The 19324-nt window shown below is 46.7% G+C and overlaps 1 protein-coding gene across 1 annotated transcript in view; it reads right to left on the bottom strand.

Moving 5' to 3' along the window:
- MnM (myomesin and myosin binding protein) overlaps window positions 1-19324 on the bottom strand; it is an 82450-nt gene that overhangs the window by 28591 nt on the left and 34535 nt on the right. Inside the window, exons 5-9 of the mRNA XM_089544229.1 lie at window positions 18284-18434; window positions 8952-9106; window positions 7657-7819; window positions 5435-5722; window positions 427-544 (exon numbers count right to left, since the gene is read on the bottom strand). Of these exons, the coding sequence (XP_089400355.1) occupies window positions 427-544; window positions 5435-5722; window positions 7657-7819; window positions 8952-9106; window positions 18284-18434 (875 nt within the window). The remainder of the gene's footprint in view (window positions 1-426; window positions 545-5434; window positions 5723-7656; window positions 7820-8951; window positions 9107-18283; window positions 18435-19324) is intronic.

Here is a 19324-nt window from a genome sequence, read left to right on the forward strand (position 1 = left end):
GTTCAATGAGAAACTCTTGAAGCTTTGCTCACTAGCTGCGCTATCATAGTCGTCTTACATCAAAGGGTACCCTCACTATGTTAATAATTGCTCATTATTAAGCTGATTCTTAATCAACATCTTGCTATATAAGTGCCCTCTGAAGTATATGAATTTGTATGTCTTAAGAACATGCTTAAAAATAAGTTTTGCGCTTAGTATTTGATTCCTGACACGCGCGTCACTATACCTGCTTGTCGTGCCTTTTGCAGAGCTTCGTTCTCTAAACCAAATGGCTTTCGTTTCTCTTGTAAGCTAGCTTGCTACAGGGTCCAGCTGGAAACCTTGCTGCCTTCCGCGTGCCTTTCTTCTTCTCTACGTGAAATACTTCCAGTCAAATGCCGGGAACTATCACATTTCGCGATGCTTGATGAAAAGTAATCTCACCAGGTGATCTCTGGAGTAGGCTTCCCGGAAAACTGACAGGTGAAGCTAGCGTCGTTGTCAACTAGGATGTCGACGTCAGACAGTTCCTTGGTGAACTCCGGAGCCGTCATAGATGCAACTAAGAAGAAACGGGCGCACAGAAAACCGTATAAGCATGGCATACTGCACATTGTGCAGACAATATTGTTACCCTAATTATCCAGCACGCTAACTGGCGCTATTTGTAGCAATGCGATAGTGTGCCGTACCTAGTGCGCCGGTGTTATCAGCAATATCGCAAGCTAAGAATAGATGCGAAAAGTTATTTCCGGCACATCAGAGATGCGCCTGCATTATGAACTTACGCGCAACATGAGTGAAAATCCGACATGTCTGCGAGAGCTGCAAAGCTTTGTTACAGCGACGACTACAAGGGCAAAATAACCATGGTAACGTACAGTTATGTCTCTCTTATTCAAGTCCCACCTAGGCATTCCTACCGACTCATTCGTCCTGAACTTCTCCGATCTGGATCACTCAGCCTGTGGGCAAAAAAAGAACGAACACTCTACGCTGTTTCAATATAGGTCGTTCTGACTAGTCGCAAAGAAAACGCCCAACGGCTGAAGTTTAATGTATCCGGAGATGAGCCCCTAGTTTTGCAGTTTTGATACCGATAGCAAAGGCTCCCCCACAAAAGGCTCATCCGTGCAAACACTTCGCTTTAGCCTCGCTTTAAGAGGCCAGTGCCTTCCTGCAGGTACTAAAATGAATAGTTTCAGTATTGTGCCTAACGATTTGTTGTAAACCAACTGCTCTGCTAAGGCGTGAATTTTGGCCTGTTGGTAATCCATGAAAACAGCTAGAGCAAGAAACGAGACGAGAGAAGCACACACCAAGAGCGCTACTAACAACAAAGGCTTTATTGCAACGAGGCAATCAATTGGAAGGTTGCACACGCATAAAAAAAACAGAAACCAAAGAACCGAAACCGCGGCAGTCAAAAGTTTCCAGCTTTCTAAGAAGGCTATCTCTTCAGCCAGAAAACTAATAGAGAGAGCACTAACACAATCTGCGCCTCTTTTGCTGATTGTTAGGGCTTCTATAGCTTCTCGCGTGAGTTTCTCCCTGTGATTCTTCAAGATCTTGCAATGACGCAGGTCTAGCTCAGTTTCAACGAGAACGTCTATGTTCAGAAGGAGGATGTTGGTATTAGATCGTGCTGGCTCCAGTCCTGAGCCACCGCCTCTTAGCCCACTTCGACCGAAACCATGAAGGTGCACTCCAGGGACCCCCCATCACCAGAGTGTTCAGGTTTTTAGATAATTTCCTGCTCATTTTCAAACTTTCCAAGGATGATGTAGCAGCATATGTCACGCCTACGCTCGACGTTTTTAAGAGCACATTCAGTGCTTTTGATTTACCCCACCAGCTTCCTGGAGGTATGCGCCCCGATTCAAAAAAGGCTTCGTGCCTTACCACTCTGCTCACTAAATATTGGTTAAGCGTGGTATATAGCCATCATGGCTATGAAAGCTGCCTTCAGCAGGTCCTGTCGCCATGAACTAAAAGCCAGCTGTGATACCCAAGCAATCCGGCTTCTACGTAGCCTGTCTGCAAAAATTTTGGCCGAATTACGTGGTGAACTGCCTGAAAAGAAAAAAGGCCTGGTGGTGCTGGTTTCCTACATCCACGCGTTCCCGCTTAAGCTGAAGAAGATTGGCGCAAAGTTTGTGTGCGAGTGGTATTTTCCGCACCGCGCAAGCTGGCCGGGTCATGTCATTTAGTAAACGGAAGTTAACGTAAGGTCGGTCAAATGTTCAGGCGAATCCCCCAAGGTGGAGTAGATTTGTAATAAGGGGTATTCACTCATTGACATCCACCCGAGCGCAGCCTTACGGCTACAAAGGAAAGCTATACAGCTTTCTCAGAAACTTCGTAGTTAAAGAAAAATTCGTCCCGGTCCGGGGTTCGAACCCGGGACCACCGCTTCACCGGAGCAGTGAGTGATTACTCCTTATTACAAATCTACTCCACCTTGGGGGATTCCCCTAAACATTTGACCGACACTGTTCCCACTTCGGGTTATTGATCAATTCGCTCTCGCCCTACCATAAGCTTGACGTCCCGGTTAGCTCAGTTGGTAGAGCGACTGCTCCGGTGAAGCGGTGGTCCCGGGTTCGAACCCCGGACCAGGACGAATTTTTCTTTAACTACGAAGTTTCTGAGAAAGCTGTATAGCTTTACTTTGTAGCCGTAAGGCTGCGCTCGGGTGGATGTCAATGAGTGATTACTCCTTATTACAAGTTAACGTAAGAAGGCGGAATGTCGAAAAAAGCACCAGACGCTTTTTGTAACGTGCGAGGAAGGTGTGGTATATGACATCCCGTTCTCATGTGGCCGGCTGTACGTACATTCGCCAAACCGGCCGGTGTATTAACGACCGCATGAGAAAGCACACCGCCTCGATGAGGTCGTTGGCGCCCAAGCCCAGCCCCGCACCAGAATGCGAAGCCTGCCAACGCAGCAATAACAGGGAAAGCCATCGCAAGCGCCGCACCTGCGGACGAACGCAGAATGACCGCCTGAGGGAGCGTGCTGAGCTGATAAGAACTTGGGCTGCCAAGAGCAGCCTCACGTTGCGTTGCCGTGATTGCCAGGAAGGCGAGTGTGAGGCAGACCTGCGTCATTGCAAGGTCTTGAAAAATCTTAGTGTTCAACTCACGCAAGGAATTATAGAGGCCTTCGCAATCAACAAAAGAGGCGCAGATTGTACTAGTGCTCCCTTTGTTGGTTTGCTGGCTAAACAGATAGCCTTCTTAGATAGCTAGTAACTTTTGACTGCTGCTGTTGCGGTTCTTCAGTTTGTTTGTTTATGCGTGTGCAACATGCCTATTTATTGCCTCGCTGCAATAAAGCATTTATTGTTAGTCCCTCTCTTGAGCCAGCTGTTGTCGACTACCCAGCGCTGCTAATGACATAATAATAATAATAATAATAATAATAATAATAATAATAATAATAATAATAATAATAATAATAATAATAATGATAATAATAATAAATTCTATATTGGTGCAATGTCGTGGTACATATACGTGCCTGCGAAAGCCAACAGAGGGCTTGTGGGGCAGTGCCCGGCCGCTAGGGTCAAGTCAGAGCATACGGCACTTTCAGTTCACATAGCAAAGCAAGTAGAGTGAAACAAAGGAATAGGCAGGAAGAAACAGGAGAGAGAATGACAGAAAGAGAAAGAGAAATAAATAAATAAATAAGTAAATAAATACTGAACTTGTGTTTAAATCAAGCATACAAATCTAAGGTAACATTCTTCACGTCTTTCCGGCGCTTAAAGCGAAAACATCATTTGGTAAGTCCTTCAGCGCACTTGGCACATAGAAAACACGGACACGTTCATCGTATCTTGTCCGTACTCTAGGCAAAATAAAACGTTCGCGCGGACGTAATGCTCGAGCGGAAACATACGGGAGGCAGAATTCCTTACTACACCGATACTTGAGAATAAGTCTTTTTTAAAATAACAACGTGACTGCAGACATACGCGAGCACGAGAAAAGACGAATAGTTGGCGATTGGCACACCATACCTAAGCAATCAACCTTGTTGCGCCGAAACACTGATGAGAAGTAAAAAGAACAAATTCCATATCGCAGCACATTGTACGCCAATGCATGTGCTATTAATTCCCTTATGTAAATTGTGCATAATGCTTTAATAGAGTATAGCAGGCAAGCTATTCTACGCAGCCTTTCACAAACGTTAGCCAAATGACTGTTCCAGAACGCAGTGGAATCGAGACGAACACCAACATAATACACACGTGAAAGGTACGGAATATGATAGCAGGCACATTTGCTACACTAACGAGAATGAAGAAATACTGCAATTGTGACAGGAACAACTTTCAGGGAATTGTGAAAACAAATTAATTGATTTTTATCTTGGTTAATAGAAATTAAGTCATTACAGTACCAACTCATGACATTTACAGCGTCAATTTACAGTGTAATTCAGCCACGGCCTGATCGTAATTAGTAGGACAGGATAATCAAAGCATTTCATCTGCGTACTGAAAGGCCCGTCTATGAAGAATAGCCTGACTGAGGTCGTTAACAAACAAGTTGAATAAAAGGGGTGCTAAAATCTATCTCTCAGGAACTCTAGCAGCCAACTGGCTGGACTTGCTTTTAATATTTCCGATTACTACTTGGGTTCGACTATGCAAAAAATTCTCAAGGAAAGTTAAAAAGGGATCTCAGAAGCCATAGTTATGAAGTTTACAAAGTAATATATCATGGTTCTCGGAGTCCTTTGATACGTCTAAAAATAATGCACAAGAAAATTCACTGTTTTCAAGCGTATTGTCAAGGAAATCAGTTAATTCATTTATTACTAACCTAGTGCCACGTCCGCAAGTAAATCTATATTCGTTAGGCGTTAATATGTTATGTGCATGAATGAAGCTTTGCATAACATGGAAAATATGCTTTTAAAGTATGAGAGCAATGTACGAAAGTATCGAAATAGGTCTATAGTATGCAACAACATTACCTTGTCCGCGTTTGTAAAGAGGAACAATAAAAGCTTCCTTGAGGCCAGGCGGTATGGTTTGTGTTGACACAATGTTATTCATGATTGCTAAAAGAACATTTTTCAGGGCTTCGAAGTTTCTGTGAAGAACATACGCAGACAAGCCGTCTGTTCCCACTGGCCTGCGCAGTTTCAGGTTGAATATGTGACGATAAGATGTGACGATTATCACCTTCAGTGCACTCTGGCAAAAATGTAGACTCTAACACCGATTGTTGCACGCGATAACTAGCCGAGAGCAAACAGAGAAAAGCACTTCCTTTTGTTCTGGCGTTCGTCACCGCTTTACCTCTCTGGACGACACTTCCGCACTTCAGAATAAGCCACATACATTGAAACCATTCGTGGAATAGTTCATGCCAGTGCCTTTGCGTTAAAAAAAAAGGGAATAAAGCGTATGTGGGATAATTATCCGCACCTTTCCTGGTGATGACAATGGGCTCTGAAGGCTTGGACCACTTTCCCATGCCGCACTCATTCTCAGCGCTGACGCGGAAGGAGTACTCGATGCCCGGCACCAGGTTCTGCGCCACGAACTCGGCTTCGCGCTGCTGGCTCACCACGATCCACACGTCACCCACCAGGTCGCAGCGCTCGAGCACGTACAGGGTGACTCCGTCGCACGGAGGCGACCATGTCACCACGCACGCGTCAGGCATGGTCGGGTGTACCGTCACCACAGGTGGATCCGGAGCAGGGGGCTTCTCTGCGATGAGGCACAGAAGCTATTGTCGGTGTGCCACCAGATCATGGCTGTCAAACATATGTGGGCCATCTCAGCCCTTCGCTCAGCCTTGTGCAGTCTGAAGCACAATGAATCTTGATGGCAGTGGACGACCGGTGGGCACCCAGCTGATAGCTGGTACGCGTTCACAAAACATACTTCCTATCAATAAAACAGCCGCGAGCAGCTACCATAGAGGGTCGTCGGTGTGAATCACTTTTATTTAAGTGCCCTTTTCTCGGCTGACTTTTCAGCGTAGACCCGATTGGAACGTCTAAGCCAGCCAAAGCAAGCATCAGTGTCCCGTCGTCATGAGTGCGGCTGGCATTGACAGAAAGCAGTTTCACTACATGGCAATCGGGAATGCTGGCAGCGCTTTGATCGAGGTAAATGAAGACGATAGCGCAAACCTGTAATGACGCTTCCGTTGCTCGTGCAAAAGAGAATTTTATTTCTGAGAAACCGTGCCCAGCCGCTGCCTTAATCACTATAGCTCTTGAAAAGAACAACTCATATTCACTCATATTCATTCATTCAGTTCACTCATATTGTATTGATGACTCATTTCTACACATGTTATCTGCATTATTTGTTTGGGAGTTTCTGTATTATATGAGCTAAACATCATTTTCCATGATTTGTTCTACAGCTGGTTGACTGGTTTGGTATTCTGTGCAGTGTTTAATAATCTTTTCTATATCTCAGCTTGTATAGGTTATGCCGTATTATTATTATTATTTGTATGCGCCTCCTGCTTGGGCCACTCCAAGGCCTGCAGTATTGCAAATAAAAAAACAGCTAAGCTGTGACGGGAGTAGTGAAATATTGACCGGATATTTAGAGACACTCATATCATGGAAATCTAGGCATGGAAACGAAAGGCTGCATTAAAGCTGGAGCTTGATGGAAATTCTGGGTTATTGGAAGCATTCTAAAGTGCTTTATGTAGGATTCATTGCAAGAAACAGATCAAGCTATCTTTCATGCTTTTAAACTGTCTGTGTGAAGCAAATTATATTCAGAGGAGCGTTTCAGTGTATAACTGTAGTTTTTTCTATGTGCACAATTCGCACCACGTTTGCAGCGCAGCTAAAGAACATCATTCAATGCCGACGGCATGCTACGCAAGGCTGTTTAACCGTGCGTGCCGACCTATAAGCCTTACCGCTAGACATTCGCTGAAGCAGCCATAATGGCTTTTATATCAGCGAAGCTGCTTAAATGACCACATTTTAAAGCGAAAGCTTTACTACTTGCACTTTCAAGCCTTTGCCGTGCGACGGCGGTGCACATGAAATGACCTTTCGCATGACCTCTGTGTGACGTCACGCCGAAGAGCTGGGCGACCATCTCGCGCCGTCTGCGAGTAGTGGCGGTGCCACCACCGGCGGCCTTAGATTAGATTGGATTAGATTAGATTACATTGTGTTACATTACATTAAATTAGATTACATCGGATTAGATTAGATTGGATTGGAATTGATTGGATTAGATTAGATTGCATTACATTAGATTAGATTAGACTATATTAGATAAGATGAGATGAAATGAGATTGGATTACATTAGATTAGATTACACTGGATTGAATTGGATTGGATTGTATAACCGATGCATCACCACAAGTCTAACCACAAGCACCACCACCGGCTACACTACCAGCTGAACCATGGCGTAGGTACGGATATTGCTTTCGCAATTACCGGGCTTAACCAAGCTAAGCCACAGCGAATTTTTTTCGTCCTGAAAGCTGAAATGGAATGAATCCTTAGCAACCTTGTTAAAAGCTATGGTGCCAGTAAAGAACCCCCGTTCGAACTGGATTGGTAGCCGATTTAGAGATCATGTCACAACATGCCTCTTTACTTTAAAGCAAGCAAAGAAAATAATTTCGGGAAGCTGGCCTTCGTGTACTCACTGGGCGCTGACTGGACTCGGACGGGCTTCTTGTCCACGAGCGCGTCGCCGACTCCCGCCTGGTTCTCGGCGCAGATGCGGAAGACGTAGAAGTGGCGGCTCTTGAGAGCCTCGACCGTGAAACGGGTACGGGCGTCGGGCGTCCTCACGGAGAACTTGGCAATCTGTGCCGGAGGGCAGAAGCAAACGCTCGCCGTTATGCGATCGGTTTGGGGCCAGAGCCAACGAAGACTTCGTTTGGCTCGACGCAAGGCAAGGTGCGTCACTGTATTGTGAAATGATCTTGAAGGGTTTGGTAAAGTTATGAAGGAAGGACTTGCTTCGTTTTCGAGCCGCAGTACTGAGGACTCACAGCTTGCACCTGTAGAGTCTAACCCTAAGGCGCTTACAAACGGAATACGGCTCTGTGTGCTATACAGGGTAACAGCTGAAAGCAGTGTGTGAAAATTGACGAAAGGTCCTTCAACGGTCGGCTTAGCCACGGACTTGCTCACGGCTGTGTTGCTACTCAGATGTGCGAATGTGTGTTTGCACTTTTCTTATGACAGCTGGCCTAGAGTTTTCTCCTACTCACTGGGTATATTGTCTTGTAAAACCCGGCATTTTCTGCTTCTTTTATTCGCCTGACGGCCAGATACCCTAGATAGTGTTTCGCCTAGCCAGTGCTCAGAAAGAAATTTTTGCAATCCCAGAGAGCAGGACAGCAACCAGCGAGAAAAGAAAAACTATTATATGAAATCTCGCGACCCTTACTTGGAGAGTTTCCACAAGCAGTACGTGTAAACTTATTTAAACAACATACTAGATTGTCACACTCAATAACGCCAGTAGCATCGCGGTGTTTCACCGCGTATGGGCGTCATAGCTTCACAAAGGGCATAACTGCCCGAGCTGGTTTTCAGCTGCCAACAGAGAGGTACCAGCGCATTTTTTTAAGGAACAGAAAGTTCAACCTTTTGCAAGATCCACTTTCAAATTTAACTTTTGTTTATGAGTTTTACCGGCACCCCGTTGAAAAAGCAAGCTTAAAACAATTGTTGTCACGACAAGAATTTCTCTCATCAGATCACAAAACACTGCACGAAAATCAGTTGTGAGAACAAGAAATTTTGTGTGGTGCTCTCAATAAGTGTGCCCTGTATAAATATTCTCCCAAAAACTTTTCTGAGATCGAAGCTCTTCGAGCGATCAGGATTTCCCTCACATAAAGCCTCACACTGTTAGGCTTAGCCTGTCGTATTTTAATCGAGCATAGCATACGCAACTACAAAATTATTTTGCGCATAAGGATGTTACCTCAGCAGCAGATACATCTCGATATTCGACGATGTAGTTTGTGATGATATCTCCACCGTCGTTTAGAGGTGGTTTCCACGATAGCCTGACAGAGTTTTCGGCGATTTCTTCGATCACTAGTGGTCCCAGTGGCGCCGAGGGCGGAACAACCACTCCTGTATTGAAAAAAAAAATGTCAGTGCTGGTAACATGCTACATGCTGTACAAAAAATAAGCATGATGCTTTAAGTTGACAAGCGCATTTTAAGTCATACTGTTAGGTCTGAAGATTTGCCCTAAAAACCGCCGCAGCAAAGATCAGGAAACTGGACGAAGATGAAGATTCGCGGCAGATTTTCGACACTTTCACTTGCTCACTTGAATTCCGCTTGACACAGTGCTTGCATAGCAATATAATCCTTACGCAAGTTTTAGCCGCGTCAAGTTTCCATTTTAGCTCACTCCCCACGTTCTAGCTGAATTCCACCAGCCACGCAGGATTGTACAGAAGCGCAATTCGAGGCTAAAATCGAGCAAGCCTCACTTTGAAGCTCAGCGACAAGGAATTAAGGTAGCATGTTACGGAATCGGTTTTACGAATGTCTCCTATGGATGGACAAATACGGGCTGCAAGGCGTACTGAGGCGCTTCGGGGAGGAATGTTGATTCCTTCTCTGGCGCAAGATTTTTACTTTGCCAGGCAGTTGGGGTGGGCATAATACCATCACACGCGTCCCTCGTGTTTCTTTTGCGCTATTGTTACATCATGAACGTCATCCAACTTGCCCAACTTCCGGCTTCGCTTTCTTTGCTTGATGTCTTCCAGAACAGTCAAGATAAAATATATAGCAGCTAATTGGTGGCTATGTTGCGAGCCTATAAACAAAAACGACAGAAATTGTACATGTCAATCTGAATTTTTGCTAGACAGTGACGCAAACTTACGGCTTAAAGTCAGTGAGGTCAGACTCTCAGAAAACTGACACAAGTCTAAACAAAACTCACAACCGTTTTCAACACTGTGTACAGCAAACAGAAAATTTATAACAAACAAATCTGGACAGAAGCATTTTTGAGCGGGAAACATTGATGAGCGCAATTTTTTCATATTATGTAAGATTTCTATATAGCAGTCAATATAACCGCAGATCACCCGACGGCAGTCTTGAATTTTTTTTCTATTAATGTTTATGCTATTGTCAAAAGCGTTCCCCATTGGTTTTCTATGGTAGACTTAACTGTTCGATGCGATTGATCGAAGACTTTAAAAGAAATATTTTGCTCCGTATCAGAAGAATGGACCATTACCTTCAATATTTCCATAATAATGCCTTACAATTTTTCAATTTTAAAAATTTTTCTTCGAGAATGTTGAACATGCAGAGTGCTCAGCAAGCTTCAACAGCTCTTCAGTAAAAAAAAAACTCCTTTCAAGAGAATAAGAACGAGAGGAACTTAAAGAAAAAGCAGTGAGAACTCTTCGCAGTTTTGCATCTTTTATGCTTTTTCTCTCTCCAACCAGCTGCGCCTAAAAAAACTGTATAAATTTCGAAGCCAATCATTCTTTATGCGTTGCTTTTTATGCTTTTTATTTCTTTCCGAAGTGATGTGGAGCGAACAGCAGCCGCACAGTGGAATGAAGGTAGAAAGCCTACTTGATCTTCTTTTTTTTATGCAGCTCGAGCTCATGACTGAGAGCGTGAAATACGGTCTTCCTCATTTCTACATGTCGTGATTCCGGCTTCCCGCCGCCAAAGTCTGTTGGTAATAACTTCTCTGAACATCGCGGTTCGCTCGTAAAAACGCTACGTTGAGTTTTGCAAGCTTCAGAATTTAAAAGCCAACTTTCACTGATCTCTTCCGCATCAAGTCCTCTCTATGCATACTTGAATTTATCATCCATCTTTATAAACACCATCGCCATGAACACTGAAAGTGCCGTCTTCTTAATATATTTGTTTGCACTCGATTTGTTTTACTTCCTTCGTTCTTGTTGTCGAGCAATCTTGTTAGTGTACTAAGCTTTCTGATAGCGGTTGTTTTCAAGAGAGGGACTTATCTGTAAGAAATGATCGCTCTTTTATTTCGTTTACCAGTTGGGCGCAGCTGTTATTTCTCTGCTGTAGAAGAGAATGCTGCGTTTGAAAGCACAAGAGATTTCTTCCAAAGTGCATGCCCTTTATCGTTCCAAACTCTTTCAACCTACAGCTAGCAGCCGTTAATATAAAGAAGCTCTAGCTGCAATCGCAGTCAAAGAGAGCGTTGGGCGCGGTACAAAACGCACTGACCTTCACAGGGTCCCGAGGCAATTAAACATAGAAACGCTTTCAAGCTCCCCAACTCCTCGAAACAGAAAGGAGACTCAAGCTTGACACCCTTTCTTTTTCGTCACTCTCTCGTGAGGTTACACTTGAGGCCAAGCTAAAATCGTCTCGAAGCCACGCGGCGTCAGCCGAAGCGAGAGCACTCTCACCAAACAAGACAAAGAAAAGCTCGCCCGCAAGCAGCCGCTTCTCCTGCTGCTGCTGATGTTACGCTGCGACTTTGACGCTTCATGCAGGGGCGGTGGGCAGGGATTGAGGGGAGAAGCGGACGTTTTGCTCACAAGGTCTGGGGGCTCCCTGCGCGGTTGCTGACGGTGCGAGGAACCTTGGAGTGAACGGCGTCGGCTGCCGGGACGCAGCCTGTGTATAAGCCTTCCTTTCGAAGACGGACCAACACCGCGAATACACACCGGCTCTCCGCTCGCGCACCGTGGAACGAGCTCAGGAAGGAAGCGCCTTCGGCGTACACAGACACAATACCCGCAGGAGAGAAAACACGGGACCCCGGCGCAACTATCTATCCGGCTCAGCCGAAGGCTCGGCTATGCGGCTCGCAACAGAGAAGAGGGTTTGGAGAAAGTGTGCTTGAGTTGGAGAGAGGAAGGGGGGGGGGGGGGGGAGGCAGCCGGTGCGCCCGTCGTCGGAAAGGAGGGAATGGCTCTCCGGCGCTCCCGAAATAAACCCTGATTCAGGCGAAAAACGGGCTAGGCCGAGACGGTTTGGGGCTCGCGCTAGCACCACTGCTTTTCCCTCCGCCTCATCCCCCACCTCGACCGCATCATTCTCGCCTCCTTCGCTGCGGGTGGCACAAGAATCGCTTGGCCGAGACGGTTCTCTCTCGGTTGATGCACGGAGCGAGGCTCCACTCATTTAGATCTCGCTGAGTCGGCGTCCCGCTCGTGCGCGCTCCGGCTCGGCGGGTGTCGCCAACTGTGTGCACTGTCGTCAGCCATGTCTCGGGTCAGCGAGCATTGCAGCGCCACAAACTCCGGCGACCGCGGAGGCGAAGACAAAACAAACGCTTCGACGGTGAAGGGGCTTTTTTAGACGATTAAAGTAGTCGCAGTGTGCGTCTGTGCCGCGGACCACCATGGAGGAAGTTACGCCAAACTACGTTTACAGCAGCGGAAATGTTCGTTGAAGCGTGTGTTTTTGGTGTCGCTTTACGATCGACAAGCGTAATGGCAGGGATAGTTAAGGCTTCGAGGACATTAGGGATTCGTGTGCGGAAGATCGCATGCAACATTTAATCAATTATGGGGATGGAATAACCAGTTGTGGCCTTGGCATGTGGTATGTAATAGTAACAACACACATATTTACATGCATTTGCACCCTGCGATTATCAAAGATACCTAAACGGGCGTCATGCCTGGTTAACTTTCCGACGTTTTCTTCTATCTTATGTAAAAGAACATTTGAAAATGAGGGCCGCGACCAAGAAACTGATACGAGAGCGCTTTGTTGTTGATTAAATTTTTTTTTTTTTCAGGTGCACTTTACTCGCTTTCCACTAGCTGCACAAGCAGAAGATATTAGGGCTTGCCAGCCATATAGGTTGCTGTAAAAGGGGCCTTAACAGAACAGTTTTGGTCGTAGCAAGGCACCCTGTGTTCCGCAGCAGGGGTGCGAAACACATAGCCTCGTAGCCTCATCACTAATGCTATAATCATTCAATTCTGAGATAAGTGTTTTTTTTTTCATGCAAGAGAATTCTGGCGCGTCAGCAAAAACTGTCCCAAAATTTCTCCGTACGATTACGTCTTTCTTTGAAAATAAATGTGTGTAATTGTGATTGCTACAGATAGTGTGTGATAAAGTGTTGCCTTAGGAAAAATTCGTTTGTAAGGTATAAATAGTTCATTAACTAAACGCGAACAAATACACATAGACGTCGAAATAGCCATGTACTTCGATATAGTACATGGACGTCAAAACAGCCGCAGATGTCGATATAGCATGTGGATGTTTTGTTTTCGCATTGCTCCAATGCGAGTCGCTGCAGTGATCCCAAAGTTTTTGAAAAGCAATGGTGGCGCACAGTGGTAAATTGTTCGTCAGCACGAAACACATCTCCGTCATATTAAATGCTCGCATAAACGTCAACGGGTGGTCGGGATAACAATTTAGAACACATCTTTAAGTTATTCTACTCCGGGACGTCATTTGTCAATGCAGATTGGCCGTGAAAGTAGCAGACTTTGAGGAGGAACTTGTCAGTGATATGGGGCTCCAGCCTTGCAGAGTAATAGCATCTCTTGTGACAGAAGCTTCTCCAACCGGTATTCCGTAAAGGGCGTTGCCTACAAAAGTCACATAACAGCAATGAACACTAGAAGCTGGAAGCAATGAAGTTCAAAAGTTCTGTGTTCATTGTCGCTACGAAAAGTCAAAATAACTCGTATGCTCTGAAAAAAATAAATGATGTAAAGAACTTCGTTACGCAGAGGTGGTTTGTGAAACGCACATTAATGATTTTGCAGCACTGCATACGTGTCGACGAGGCTAAATGTTACAATACGCAATAGCGCTAGCGCCGAGTAGTTAAAGGTAATTTGGTGGATGTGCTCCGTAAACCGCAAGTAGTGCGCCACACCACGCTCCAAATGCTGAGACGGAGCTGCCTATGTCGAGGTGCGGATGAGTCACAACCACGACGTAACGCGGTCATGTCGTCGGTCTGGCGCAGCCTTTCCGTCGCGCGTCTAAAATAACGGACGTTTTCTTGGCTCACGCCTAGCAGAGTTCAACAACGTCAGCGGCTGCGCGCGTTGCATACAAACAGTTGTCCTATTCTCGACACTGGTTGGATGGGAAAAGAAATCTTGTGTGAATCATGTTGCCATGGCTGAACCGAAAGATGCACAAGAGAAACATGCAGACAAGCGTAAAGGGCTGTCTGTAACGCGTTGCGGCATCTCGGCGTTGTGCAAATTGCACTTTTAAGGCGAAAGCCTTTAATGCCGCATACTGTCGTTAGCAGCCGTGTCGGCAGATATGTCCGCGTTTCGGCGTCACTACTTAATAAAAAGGAACTGTGTCCAGGCTGGGAATCGAACCCACGCCTCTGGCATTTGAAACGGAGACGCTAGCGGCCTACCACGAATGCTCTTTTTTTCTTTATTGCATGGAAGAACTTCCGTAAAAAGGGGGAAAACTTCAATGAGACTGGTTCGCGTCTCAAGTTACCGGGCTGCTTAATAGGAGCCCGCCATAGCCCTAACTCAACACTGCATCCCCATCAAAACATCAAAATTCAGGGAGGCACACACATGCATCTAGGCCACGGTGTACACCGTGATCTAGGCACGGCAGCCAGCTTGGAGGTTCTTCGCGTGCAGCATATACACTCCTCACCAAAGCACGCTGTTCACGAAACACAGATTTGAACGTTCTTGGTGGCTCGGCATGTCTGTCCATCATACGGTTTTTCCAAAGACTTAATAGTCCCATCAACACAAACAGATAATAAGGCACAACAGAGTTTTTGCCAACAGGCAAAAATCTAATAGTGTATGGTGTAATTTCAATGTCCTTCTTAAGAGTTCGTTGTAGTATGTCCCAAAAGAACATGGCATCATCAGCCTTCGTTCGCACTTTCCTTTTCCTCCCCTTCCCTTTCCCCTGTGTGGAGTAGCAGGCCAGGGCTATGTCACCACCGGCCGACCTCTCCACCTTTCCCTCATTAAAATTCATTTCTCTCTTCTCTTCTCAATGGTCTCAGGCACGAATGCTCAAGATTTGAGCATGAATAAAGGCGCATCTAGTGAATGCATGTGTTTCATGAATAAAATAAAAAGAATAAAAAGAAAAAGAAAATAAGAAACAATACAAATAAGAAAAGAAACAAAAATTAACACAGAATGAGGAAACAATACGAAAAATAAAAAATAAAAAAGCATTAAAAATAAGAAAAGAAACAAAAATAACAACAAATGAAAAATAAAACATGAAAAATAAATAAAAGCACACAGTGCGCCAGGAAACGCTTTCGCCTTGCACCACTTTAGAGAGCCAAAGTGCCCCCTAAATTTTTTTTTTGTATAAATGTCATGCTCGTTCGACAGAGACGGGAGTAAAATTATTTTCTTTTCTTTTAATATTTTTCGGATGCAAGTGAACTTCTCAGGGAAATTAATTTTTTTACTTTTAATATTTTTGGAATATTTTTTGGACTTTTGTGGTTGCCGGTATCGGAGAAAAATAAGTGAGTGATTGGTAGTTACCAGACTTTACAGGAAATATATTGTGGGAAAGAATATATTTACAGATATTTAGACAAGCGAAGGGAACAGCTGCGAGCGGCACCGAGAACACAGCCAGAACTTCGTTGTCATCTTCGTCTCCTCCCACTCGTTCCATCGCTCATCGTCGTCGTCGTCGTCGTCGTCGTCGTCTACCCGCTTCAGGACCCCCGGCTGCTGAAACGCCGTTTCGGCGTTAGGGTGGCGACGCGTGAGCGTTGTGACAATATTTGAGGCGGCATACCTGGACAATGTCGATAGTGGGGCCAGAGGACGATGGCGAGGACGCAAGGGGAGCAATTTTATAGTTCACGCCGGTGACAGGGCGCACCACACGTTAAGGCCACGGTAGTGAGAAAGAAGCTTCTCGGAGAGACCGACACTGCGAGACGGCGTCCAGAGAAGGACGGGTGTTCGTGGGTTATACTGGATTGCCCGGTGACGGCAGTCGTAGGAGGACTTCTGGGAAGCTTGAAAGGCATGGAGCCGACTACGGGCTATTTGGCGCGCCAGCGTGGCCTGGACGATGGCGTCCCGAGTGTAAGCAGTGGTGGCGAAGAAGGTGGCATGAGTGTGTCCAAAGGCAAGGTGGAGTGCCTACCAAAGAAACGGTAGAAAGGGGAATAGCGTGTTCTGTCATGAAGTGAAAACTTATACGCAAACGTCACATAAGGCAAGGCTGCGTCCCAATCTCGGTGGTCTGGCGAGACGTACATGGCTAACATGCCGGTGAGCATGCGGCTGAACCTTTCCGTAAGCCCACCGGTTTGTGGATAGTAAGTTGTCGCGAGCTGGTGCTGCGTGGCACACGAACGAAGAATGTCATGAACTACTCTGGACAGAAAATAACGACCGCGGTCGGTGAGCAGTTGACGGGGGATGCCATGGTGAAGAATGACGTCTTCTAGAAGAAAATCGGGACATCGGGAGCGCAACTGGTAGGCAAAGCACGCGTGATGGCGTACCGAGTCGTATAAGCAGTTGCGACAGCGATCCACTTGTTGCCGGAGAGGGACGTGGGAAAAGGGCCAAGAAGGTCGAGGCCAACACGGTAAAAAGGTACCGAGGTACGTCGATCGGTTGTAGAAGACCGGCAGGCAAAGTGGAGGGCCTTTTCTGACGTTGACACAGGTTGTAAGCGGCAACGTAACGCTTGACGGAACGATACAGACCAGGCCAAAAGAAGCGGTGCCGCACCCGAGAGTACGTGCGGGACACGCCAAGGTGGCCGGCTGTCGGCAGATCGTGCAATTCTTCAAGGACAGAAGAGCGAAGATGTCGGGGTATGACGAGCAGCAGCAGAGGACCATCGGAGCGTAGGTTGCGGCGATACAAAATACCATTCTGGAACACATAAAGGTTCAGAGGCGGAGATCGGTTTGCAGAGCGGATGCCATCAAAGATAGATCGTAAAGATGAGTCGTGGCGCTGTTCGTTGGCAATATCGGTGAGATCGGAGATAGCTTAGAGGCAGGGCAGGATCTCAGAGTCTTCTAGGTCAGGTGGCTCCACAGGGTATCGGGATAAACAGTCAGCGTCCTGGTGGTAACGCCATGACTTGTACACGACGGAGTATGAATATTCTTGCCAGTTTCGTTGTATTGTATTGGTTTGGTTTAGTTTATTGGAGTTTAACGTCCCGAAGCAACTCAGGCTATGAGGGACGCCGTAGTGAAGGGCTCCAGAAATTTCGACCACCTGAGGTTCTTTAACGTGCACTGACATCGCACAGTACACGGGCCTCTAGAAATTCGCCTCCATAGAAATTCCGCCCCCGTGGCCAGGATCGAACCTGCGTCTTTCGGGTCCGCAGCCGAGCGCCGTGCCACCGCTGAGCCACTGCGGCGGGCCTGTACAGTTTTATGCGAAGCATATTACTAGAGCTACACTACAGCCCGTCGAGCGCGGCGGTGGAGCTACCATTGACCTTTAGCGTGACCACGTGACACCATGTGACAACATGACGTCACAGCAGAGGAGAGATGGGCTGCCGGCTCGCGCGGTCGGCCGCGGCGGTGGAGGCTCCACATCAGAGGCGCGGCGGCTGACCACGTGACAACATGACGTCACAGCAGAGGAGAGATGGGCTGCCGGCTCGCGCGGTCGGCCGCGGCGGTGGAGGCTCCACATCAGAGGCGCTGCAGCTGACCACGTGACGCTACAGCAGCGGTATAAAGCTGAGCTTGCCTCGCTCTCCGGGCACTTACGAGGCGGCCAGGTGGTGGGATGCCGCCTAGAAGCAGGGCTGATTTGAACCAGAAGCGAAAGCTTCAGCGTGCCACAGAGACCGATGAAGAGCGGGAGCAACGTCTGGCTAAGCGGCGTGCTCAATATGCGGCTCGGCGACAACGTTCTACAACAACTGAAGAGTCATGCCTAGCCATCAATATGCTTCGCATCTGACTAGGCTTAACCTTAGCTAAGCCTCAGCCATTTTTTTTTTATCAGCCCGTATATATTGACTGTCGTAATAAAAAAACCGCGACTGTCTGGAAGACGTTGAAGTAATGAGCATTAGCTGAAACTATGCCTCCATTTCTTCCCTGACGTCATACTCACATAGTTTCACCTCTATCCACCATTTTGGACCGTGACGTCATTATTGGCACGCGGGATGTGGTTGTTTCTACAACGCTACTGTAGATGGTGCTACAAGTCTCAATGCGAGATATGCTGTTTTCTAGTTGCTACCACAGATGGCTCTGTGGTAGTAGTCCGCACGAAATCTCGAAACGTGATGAGTAAGAGTTAACGCTCTTAAAATAAGCTTGAGCGGCATTCTTACCGGGTGGTCGGACGATCTTGGTGCCCTCGGGAGTTTCGAGGGGGTCGCTGAAGCCCATCTCGTTCCAGGCGTAGATGCGGACTAGATACTCGTGTCCTTCCTCGAGGTCCTGGATCTGAGCCTTCACGGTCGGGGCGTTCACTTGGCTCACCTGCAGCGGTGCATTTTCCGCAGGCACGATTCGTTTAGAATACCATGATGCAGCGATGCTCTTGAAAGGGCAATAGTTCTCTCTGAATTTTGTGCGCACATACAGTAGTCAGTATGTTCAAAGTCGTCTACATTTGAACGTACTTATAGAAGGAAGTTTTCAGCTTTTAAGGCGGAAGCCTTTAATGCCTTATCGTTGTAAGCAGGAGTTGTCGACAGAAATGTCACGCTTTTCAATTGGTCGAAGTGGTCGTGACGTCACAGTGCGCGAATTTCAATCGGGGCCAATTGTACGTTGGCTAGTAACTATGCAGCCAATTATAGGGATGGTGTAGTGATGCTCTAAGTAGAATAAATAAATAAATAAAACCGTAGCAAACGTAGCAGGGGCTGGCAGAAAGTTAGGTGGGCGGATGACATTAAGAAGTTTGCGGGGATACAGTGGCGGCAACTGACAAAGGACAGGGTTAATTGAAGAGACATGGAAGAGGCCTTTGCCCTGTAGTGGGTGTAGTCAGGCTGATGATGATGATGATGAAATAAAACCGTGTAGGAAATTGTTGGAGTCGGGGAATCCAACCAGGGTCTCCGGAGTGCGAGACGAGCACGCTAACCACTCCGTCATGCCAGCTCAATGGTTTGGAATGGATAAAGACGCGTCTAGTGAATACCAAGTCTTCGCTCACTCCCATCTTTCTCCCTTCTCTTACGGCGAGGTTGAGGTGCCCACCGACATATGCGAGGCAGATACATTTCTTTCCTCAAAAACCAATTTACCGACGAGCAAGGCGTAGAGCCGAACGCGCGATGGCGTTCTGTGGACTCCCTGGCAGCGTTGCGAGACGCTGTCGCGTTCCACACAGAGGCGAAGCTTAACATCTTAACCACGCA

This window comes from Amblyomma mixtum, chromosome 5 (assembly GCF_055824585.1).
Source record: "Amblyomma mixtum isolate Tamu chromosome 5, ASM5582458v1, whole genome shotgun sequence".
Taxonomy (NCBI): Eukaryota; Metazoa; Arthropoda; class Arachnida; order Ixodida; family Ixodidae; genus Amblyomma; species Amblyomma mixtum.